The 10,070-nt window shown below is 29.1% G+C and overlaps 1 protein-coding gene across 7 annotated transcripts; it reads left to right on the top strand.

The window, feature by feature from the left end:
• The first annotated feature begins 311 nt into the window (after nucleotides 1–311).
• LOC139504976 (uncharacterized) lies at nucleotides 312–9,034 on the top strand. Of its 7 annotated transcripts, XM_071294848.1 has the most exons (5): nucleotides 312–1,010; nucleotides 2,052–2,118; nucleotides 3,178–3,203; nucleotides 4,019–4,045; nucleotides 6,936–9,034. In XM_071294848.1, exons 1-5 carry the CDS (start codon nucleotides 342–344, stop codon nucleotides 6,960–6,962), a joined length of 816 nt encoding a protein of 271 aa, XP_071150949.1. In that variant the 5' UTR covers nucleotides 312–341; the 3' UTR covers nucleotides 6,963–9,034. The 7 variants fall into 7 exon arrangements, with proteins under 7 accessions (XP_071150949.1, XP_071150950.1, XP_071150946.1 ...); XM_071294849.1 differs by lacking the exon at nucleotides 4,019–4,045; XM_071294845.1 differs by lacking the exons at nucleotides 3,178–3,203; nucleotides 4,019–4,045 and adding an exon at nucleotides 2,528–2,551.
• The last annotated feature ends 1,036 nt before the right edge of the window (nucleotides 9,035–10,070 follow it).

Raw genomic sequence — 10,070 nt, 5'->3', positions numbered from 1 at the left:
ATTTGGTGCTTTATTTGAATGATAGTATGGCTTCTTTTTTTTATAAATAATTAAAAGTTTACATGAATATATGACAACTTCAGATATAAGAACATGTATAGCAGGGCAAGATAAAGATAGATCCATTTTATAGGGGAAAAAAAATATTAAAATGAAACACAATGAAAAAATTGTAAAAAAGTAAAGAGATAAGCAGTTACTGTTTTTCGTCTTGCAAGTTTGCAAAGAACCTTAATATCTCCAATGAATGGTATTACACTCTAGCTTATACTTAAGAGGATTTCAATATTTTATGAGTATTATGAAAGAATACTTTCTTTTTTACCAAGGTTAAGAAGAAGATGGCAGAAGACCAGGATGATGAAGATGGGGAAATAGAAATACCTGTTGAACAACAATATGTGACAGATAATTCAGTTCCTGATCAGTTTAATCCTAACCAGAATGCTCAACCCAATTCTGTATTTGATAGAAATAATTATGTACAGATAGACGAACTTCCTCTGACAGAAACTTTAATGGGTAGAGGTTATCCAGAACAGTGGAAAAATTTTGCCACTCAGGATAGTTCTACAATGACAGATTTTAAAAAGCCACATGGACGTAAAAAAGGAATAGTTTCAAATTATCCAATGAGTGATCGAACTTACGAAAGAGGACCAAAAGTATCAGGGGATACAACTCCGGGCAATGTAAATAATAATAATTTTAACCGTAGAATTCCTGATGGTACAATAGTGGAATCATACCAGATTAGTGCTTTAGATAGGACAAATACCTACAAAGATATACATAATTCTAATAATAGTGCAAGTAGTAGACACTCTAAATCTGGTGCTAATTATGATCTACGACCAATATCAGATAGAAACTTTCAAGAGCAGTTTCATAGGAAGTTGAAGAAAGGAGAGTTAAGAGAGACTAATACAATTCCTCCGTCTCCAAAGGATAGTAATAGAAGCAGTTGTAGTCAGTCAGTTCCACCAACTGTTTCTGATAAATATTTTGAGGTGAGGTTCCACATTTGTTTTATTGTGATCACAGTACACCATCATCATGTCAAACCTGCCTGAAGCAGCTATTGTAGGGAACTTGCTTATGAATCCATTATTAAGTCATAGCTACACACATACTTTTATCATTTCTCCACATATAAAAGCTATGCATTGTTTGAAAACATGACAATTATTTTTGATTGATTATGATAAGGTCCATCTGCATTAATAGGTTACTCAAACAGCACAGAAGGTATGGTCATTTATGACAAATGTCCAACTAATTCAAATTACACTGTATAACAATTACCATTTGTTTTGAAAGGCTATATGTTGAGTTACCTTTTAATAGAGGTTTGACTGTATGATTTACATTATTTAAAGACAGCAGTGAAACATATATTCATTTACAGCCCTCACATTTTTTTATATATATTATACACCTTTATAATCCTTGCAGTCTTTAAACTATTAAAATTTAACCAAAACAATCAAAACTATGCCTTGACTATTCTAAAATCGATTATGTTACTTGTATCTACCTGATGTATACATGGAAATATTTACTGCAAAGCAACCCCCACCTTCCATTGTGTTTCCAACAAGGAAACATTCATGAGCTAATTTTCATGCTTTTGTGTTGGCGGGCAAGCATTTATTTGATGGATCATGTGGATTTTTGAAGGAAAAGGTCAAAAGGTTAACAAATTGTGTTGCTGGTGGTGGTTGCATTGCAACTCCCGGAGGTTCAAAACTGATTTCAAGCTATAATGTTTATACTTTTTAAAATTAGATTAATCACTTTTAAGTTTATTCTTTTATTGACTTATACTGTTAAACTTTTGTTTTGAAGAACAATTCTTTACGGAAATTTTTCTGCCTCCTGTTGTTTTTATTTGAATTTATTTTTAGGAAATAGTTATTGCTATTGACAGATTAAAATAATTTTTACATCATAATGAAAATTCAGATGAAAAATGAGAAATTTTGATACAAATGGTCAGTTTTGAACTTTTCTGTATGTAACTTGTAATGTTTGATGCCACATTATTGTAGCCCTCAAACAGAGTGCGATCAGCGAAAGGTCCTCAGTCAAAACAGTTGGCTACAGTGTCAGCTGCAGGTAACTATATGTTTACATCCTCCAGCTTTCTATAGCTTACTATGTATTGTACTAATTTATTCAACATGTTTATGCACTTGGTGATCAAAATGTCAAACTTCATCATATACTGCACTGATAAATGAACCACTGCTTCGAAATTAAAGAGTATTTTCATGTTGTCTGTGTCAAACTTCTACTTTTGCATAATGAAATTGACATCATTTATTTGTCCCTTAGTATGTGATGAAGATAGCATTTTGAATTTTGCATGTTTATATAATATTAACCAAGAAGTTTATTGCATGTGTGGTTACTGATTATAGTCACTTCTTTGCGAAAATTATTAAAGTATACCATAGTTTTATATTCATGTTTGCATAAAAGCCTTATGTTGAAAAAACAGTGTTTTTTTATTTTATTAAAATAGAAAATAGAAATTTACTGAAAACAAGTGAGTTAATATTTTATATATTGTGGCATGTTTTGTCTCTGAAAATATTGATGTTTATTTGTGGTTCTTTATTTTTTATTCTGTTTAAGATTACATATTTTTCAGTTGCAAACATTTTGATGCATTTATCAAGATTTTACATATCAAATTCATTCTAAGGATTAAAAAAAAATACAAATCAGTAAAGCATGATTTTCTACATTTGAAAATGCCTGTACCAAGTCAGGAATATGACAGTTCTTGTCCATTCGTTTTTGATGCGTTTTGTTATTTGATTTTGCCATGTGATTATGGACTTTCCGAATTGATTTTCCTCTGAGTTCAGTATTTTTGTGATTTTACTTTTTACAAACATATATTGTATAGAACGCACTGTTAACCTCCTTTAAAGGACAAATTCTTTTTATACTAATGTTGTACATCATAAAGTTCAGAAGTACAACTCTACAGAACAAAGAATTTTTATAAAACATGAACTATATATCCCAATTCTAAACATATAAATATTGTATGTACATGTAAAGAATTTGTACAGTGAATTACTGAGATGTCTTATATAACTATAAATGTGTGCATATGTATATATAGGAATCAATAACTATAAATGTGTGTATATGTATATATAGGAATCAAATACAAAGAGTATTACAGAGTAAGTAACTTCAACTGATCAGGCAAAAGTAATAAAGAAGGATTTAAGCTTGTAGAAATTATGTAGGGGAATTTTTTATAGTCCTTAAAATGGTTTCCTTCATTATGTGGCTTTGGGATTTCAGATTTTATTATCTGAGGAGATTTAGATATTGATCATATCCTTTTCTTCTAAAAAAATATATGCTTATGATCAGTTAATTGCTATATTTTTTTTCTCACTGCTTTATGATGTATTCGTGCCTTTTAATGTGAACATGAAGATATATTAGGTAATTCAAAGGCTGCTAAATAAAAAGTATGCTTTAAGAGGAGTTTTCATAGTTAAATTTGCATAGCTAGAATATTCCACTGATGTAGCAACAGGAAGGTGAACAGCTTTTGATTATAGTTGGACCTTTACACAACTAGCAATGTAATTCACTATTGGCAGAGCTAGGTCATACTTTGTAGAATATTTTACTTAACCTCAGCTACAAAATTTCTTATATCTTTTTTAAAAGATATTACTGCCCTTCATTCAATGTTTACAGTGAGTTGAAGTTTGCAACTTGTTAGCTATTTGAAAGTATTTAAACTTGTTATCTATTTTAGATGTTAAAATTTACCATTTGTATTCCAAAACTTATAGTTTACATCATGTTGTATCATTTACTTTAATTTTTCATGACTACATGAGTTTAAAATAGCAATTGTTTTAAATTGCATTATGTTATTTTACTGTTGATGAAAATCAAGTATGATATAGATAATATAGCTTTTTTCATTTTTTTTTTAAATATGGAACACTGTCTTAAATATAAATGCCAATTTTAGGGCAGAAAAAGAAGTAAAAATTTTAAGGTAACAGTACTGACAAGATGAGTAGTGTAGTGACAAAATTTGTTAAAAAAATGAATTTGGAGATCATAATAACATTTTTATGTGAATTTAAATAATGATTGAGACTTGTATACTTGTAGAGCAGGAGACATTTGAACAGACAACTGTTTGTGTTTTTGCACACTGTTTTACAATTTTTTGTAAAGTTGACTGAATATTTTCAATAAAATATGTGATTTTGGGGAATTGGATAACTTTTTTTATAATTCACTTTTTAAACTAATACCTGATTAAATTATAGAAGACATGTTTTATGTGTGTCAAAGCTAATCTAGCATCATTTTTTTTTTACTTCATAAGACAGATATTTTGGACCACGAGTTATTAAACTCATTCTATAACAAAAGTTGTCACTACCATTCTCTAAGGTGCAATTCCACTAATTTCCTTTTTCATAACTAATTTAGTTCCACATCTCTTTTTAGCAATGCTTGTGTATTCAATTAAAACATTTATAGTTTCTCATTGGCATTTCTTAAATGGAAATGCATTTTATATTAAAATATATATCTTCCAATTCAAACTGCTATATGCACTGTTATAGAGATTAATTTGTTCTATACAAATCTACCAACCCTCTTAGCGTAATTCATAAGTTTAATATCCATGTAGTGTTTCAACAGTTCTGGAAAATCGAATACCAAAAATGTCAGCCAAAATATCCCATTACCTGATATATTTAATTAGACAATCATTACATGTATGCAGTACAAAACATTTGACCAGACTTCTTTTTAGTAACTATAACCGGTACCTATATTTTACATGTGTGTGACTTTGTTTACAATTGTCTTTAGCATTGTGGTATATGTTAGTTATATTTTACCTGTTCAATTTTGCTATGGAACTACTTTGTGATTTAGTGACTCAAACATATATACTAAATATACTTCAGTGAAAATATTTGCTCCAAAGACACATAGTTGGACACAATATTCAGAATATATTTAAATTTTATATTTAGGGTATCTTGAGTCTTGACCTTCATTCTCAATTCAAAAGATGTATGATATGAAGTTTGGACATTCTTGTCCTACAGGCTCATATTGCAGGTTTGGTAATTTTTGTTGGTTCAATAAGGAATTCTTGAGTTTAGGATTTTGGTCTTTCCCTTTTGAAAAAGGAAAGACCTTAATTGAAATGTCAATTGTTCTTGAACAATTGAGAGGTCTTTCCTCTTTATAGTAATCATTAAATAGGTTAAATATCAAAATAGTTGTAAAACAAGCGAAGTGCAACAATCACCATATTGAAGTAAAACTTTCGATTTGAGATACAATAAGACTAAATATTTTGAGTCATTTTTATACCAGAGTAGTAAGTAAAGGCAATAGTAGTATACCGGTATTCAAAAGTCATAAAACCTTTGAGAAATAACAAATCCAGGTAAACCAAGGGAACCACATCAACTATATGAGAAAAACAAAGGAACAACAGGAACACCAATGTGCAAGAAAAACAAAGGCCAACCCACTTAGAAACGAAATATTTGATGTTAACTGCCATATTCTTGACTTGGTACAGGACATTTAAAAAAAACCGGTGGGTTGAACCTGTTTTAATGTCTAGCCAAACCGCCTGCTTAATTACAATGGTGAAAAATATTTCTAAAAACATACATGACAGAAATACAGCACAAATACACACAAGAACATTCATAACAGAGAAACACACAAACAAATAATATAAGACGACACAACATGCAAACCACAAAACAACCACGAACATATTTCGGTAATGATAAACACCACAGGATATCAAAAACAGTGATGCCCTTAAGTAACTAACATGCAATCTCGAACTTTATATAATTATTTGACAATATTCGTCCAAACAATTTTTATGACAATAATGATATGGAAATTTAAGGCAATTTTATAATTATTTTGGCTACAAACTATAAGACATGACAGATTATCCATTTAGACAATAAAGTAGTGGATACAAGTATATTAAAAGTGATAAACATATAAATGGGATAAAGATTTCTATCAAGTAAATATCATATTTTGACTTTTCATATATATGTTATTAACTGTTGCAGCCAGTACTAAATGAATTCTTTCTTCTGTCTTAGTCTCTCTATTTTTTTTGCAATATATTTGGGTGCTGGTGTGCACGTAACCTTTGTATACTTAACTATTGAATATACCAAGACTCAGTTATCCATTGATAGTCTTTATTCATCATACATGACCTTGAATTCCTTTATATCTCTCTAAGGTTCTCCTGTGAAATAATTAATTGTTGCATAATTTTACCAACAATTCTTATATGTATTGCATATCTTCATATACTTGAAGGTGATTGGTCTATTTGAATTTTTGTTATTTGTTTTACACTTTGATAGACCATGTTGCCAGAACTACTTCTGTTGTTTCTGCAAAAATGAAGATTTCATGGAGATAAAACATATTACATAAAAATTATTGATGAATGGAATCCTTGGGTTCCAAAAAAGATAAAAGAAAAAAATAACAATTAAATGTTTGAAAAATATAAAAATAAACACATTTACTGTGAGTAAATTAATCCAATTTACACATTATATAACCTTAGTATAGAAAAAATTAGTTTAATTATATAAAATATTACACAACTGAAAATTACTATTACTTGTACAGTGTCTAAAATGATTTGATGAGACCAATGTACATAGCAAAATTAAACATACCCATGGCATCTCAGTGATACTGTTCAAGTATTAAGCATTCTCATTTAAAATTAATCTACCAAAAGTATTTTCTTTACAGACAGATATAGTAGTAAAATAAATTAGGAAAAGGATGTTTCATACATACAGATTTTACCAAAACACAATCATTCAATAAGATTTATTTTAATTTTCCAGAGGCTCTGCCGACAAAGATACAACTGATGATAAGCCAGGATCATCAGGAAGAAAAATGTTTTGGAGGACAATTTCTGCCACTGTCAAGAACTATTAGAGGACCATTTTACAGAGGTGGAACAAAGAAAAAATGATCTTTTATAGTGCTGAATTTTTATTTATATGCCATTTTTCTCGTTGCCATAAATTGATTTATGATAGTTTTGGCATGGACAAAAGTAATGAATTCCTGAAGTTCAGAAACAAAGTGAAGAAATCATAAGATTACAAAAGTCACTGTCTGACGTATGAGTTGTGTTATGGTAACAGACTAATCAAAATAGGAGAATTCATTGGTTTTTTGTTTCGATCATCATTGAAGTCAAGATAGATTTTTATGATTTCATTCGTGTGATATTAGTCCAGGATCCATATATAGTATTTATGCACATTCTTCCGTCCATTGTGTGTCTTAGTCCATCCATACTATTGATTATGCAGTATTACTCATTATATTCAAAATGTGATATAAGTAAAAAATGATGTAAGCTAGATATCTTTTGAAATTGTTTGTTAGAGGAGATTTTTAGTTGCATTAATGATTTTTTTACATTTTTTATTTAATTAGCACCTCTTAATAATATGTGATTGTAAACAGTGTTTAAAAAAACAAATACCATCTCATAAGAGGTATGTTTGAATGGCATCATGTTTTTCCCTAAGTAGTCTCTTAAAGCTTTCTGAAGGCAAATTCAATAATTTCCAAAGATGATTTAAGATATCAATGCCAATTGAATTAAGACAAATTATATGTTGTAAGGAATACACTTCCATTTAAGGATGTGGTAAATATTTAAGCCAGGGTTAGTAAATTGTATCATTTATGTCCAAAAATGTTAATGGACTATTTATTCCAGTTACTGATTTATTTTGTACAACATTTATGACAGATATTATTTATTTTTATTGTCTTTTACATGTGCCAAATTAGCATATTTATTTTCTTTTATGAATTTAACCATTAGTTTTAAAACTTTTGTTGTGAATTATATTCTCCTTAAATGTAAAAAAATCAAATAATCAATAAATATGCATTATTGACCTTAATATGAAAAAGTTATCTCCCAATGTGCTTTTTGCAAATGTTTCAAGACTTTGCATATTTTAGCAAAATTTAAGTTGATATCTCCGTCTGCTACAAATATGTGAACATATGAGAAATACATAAATTATAATGGAGATATTTGGTGTTTTACATGGGTAGGTACAAGCTGTTTATTTATCATGTTTCCACTTGTATATGACATTTTATTTAATTACTGAACTTGTGTATGAAAATTATATTTTTTTATTTATTTATTTCAGAATTAAATAGCTGCCACAAAAACTTTAATCTGTGTTTCATGTTTAATTTTATGTTATGAAATAGTGTCATAAGAAAAAGCTATTTTTCCAAATTTCACTGATAATGGACAGTTTTTCATCAGTCAATATTACACTTTTATACTGACAGAAGCCATAAAAGGCAAGACACGGTTAAATTGAATGTTTAAGACATTTTTTTTTTTATTAAAGATTGATTTGAGGAAAATTTAACCTACCTAAAGCACTGGAACACAAAGGTGTTAAATTTGTTATATAAATTCATTTGTTTTGGGGTTGATTTTAACTGATGAATATTTATGAAAGCATCACAATGGACAAAATATACATCACAGGTGGCCCAAACACCATTTGATTGCAGCTTAAACTTGACTAGAGGAAACAGGGTAAATATGTTCTCTTTTGCTTTGATATTTCTTTCAAATGCTCATTTGATTTAGTGTCCAGGGATGTAAAATGTTGTATTTTTTAATGATGAAATCAATTGCGTAGTCATTGCCAACTTTGACAGAAGTAACTTTCATGATGTTTAAGCTAGTGAATTTAGGTATAGGTTTGTTGAATTAAGATTTTGTGAAGGTGATTTTGAAATCTGTTAATAATAACATTTTGGATTTTGATGTACAACACCATGTAAAACACTGCATAATTGCCAGTTATTTATTTTTGTTTATATTTATTGAAGAATATCTGCTGATCTTAATAATTATATGACATAATAAAATTGTTGAAAGAAATTCAGTTTCATTCAATGTATGTGTTAATTCCATGAATTGTATAGACTAAATTTAAGGCAGTTCTACAACCCAGTATTCAGAAAAAGTACACATAATCTCAATATCTAAAGGAAAGATACTTCGAACAATTTTGATTGTGCAAAACTCATAACCATAACTTATTCCACTCACAGTTTTACATTATTTTATTATACCTCAAAAGAAGCAAGTATATTGGTTTACCTTCCAATAATTTCATTTCATTTATCTCCCAAAATACAAGTCAGAGCTTCTTGAAATTTAGTATAAAGCTTCATGTGAGCATGCTTTATCTTATGATGTGTACTCATCAACTTCCTGTTAACCAAATACTTGTTTATTCTTACACATAATTACCTTGTATGAAACTTTGGTACCCTCTTCCACAAGAACTACAAACTAAAGCTTCCTGAAAGTTAGTATACAATTCAAGGAAGCATGTTATACTAGTACTGTGCGATTTGTTTTCACATCAATCAATCCTAAGCTAACTTTTTATAAAACACTTACATATTCTTACACATAATGGCCATGTATGAAATTCTATAGCTAGCTTCAATTGAGATATCATTAGTGGGCACTGGTACAGAACATTAAATTGATTTTGGTTCTTAATGAATATGACTTTTTACCAGTTTCTGCCAGTAGACAACATAAAGTGTGTCGTATGTAAGGCAGAGCATGCTTATTCTTCAGAGATGCCTAATGTTACTCCTATGTTCGAACTGGTTTATTGTTAATTTGTATGCATATCCGATTGTCATTTGTTTGTGTATTTTCATCTTGTGTTAATTTGTCACTCCCCCTCTAAATTTAAATTGTTGTGCATGTACACAATTAGCACTGCTTACTATTAAATCATGAAAAAACATTTTAAGATGTAGAGATAAGTTAAGTATCATCTTGATAAAAGCATTGAAGACAATTCAGAGTTGAAAACTTAAAGATGTATTATATAAAGGCAACAGTAGTATACCGCTGTTCGAAATTCATAAATCTATAGAGAAAAAACAAATCC

Source organism: Mytilus edulis, unplaced genomic scaffold (genome assembly GCF_963676685.1).
Source record: "Mytilus edulis unplaced genomic scaffold, xbMytEdul2.2 SCAFFOLD_1220, whole genome shotgun sequence".
In the NCBI taxonomy this organism is placed as follows: Eukaryota; Metazoa; Mollusca; class Bivalvia; order Mytilida; family Mytilidae; genus Mytilus; species Mytilus edulis.
The sequence above is the reverse complement of the archived record's forward strand: the minus strand, read 5'-3'. Positions and strand labels throughout refer to the sequence as shown.

Excerpts from the sequence above, each read along its gene's own strand:
- LOC139504976 (XM_071294845.1), top strand. The coding sequence starts at position 342 with ATGGCAGAAGACCAGGATGATGAAGATGGGGAAATAGAAATACCTGTT. Across the intron at positions 1,011-2,051 it reads TTTCTGATAAATATTTTGAG|CCCTCAAACAGAGTGCGATC; the intron begins GTGAGGTTCCAC and ends ACATTATTGTAG. Across the intron at positions 2,119-2,527 it reads GGCTACAGTGTCAGCTGCAG|AAAATAGAAATTTACTGAAA; the intron begins GTAACTATATGT and ends TTATTAAAATAG.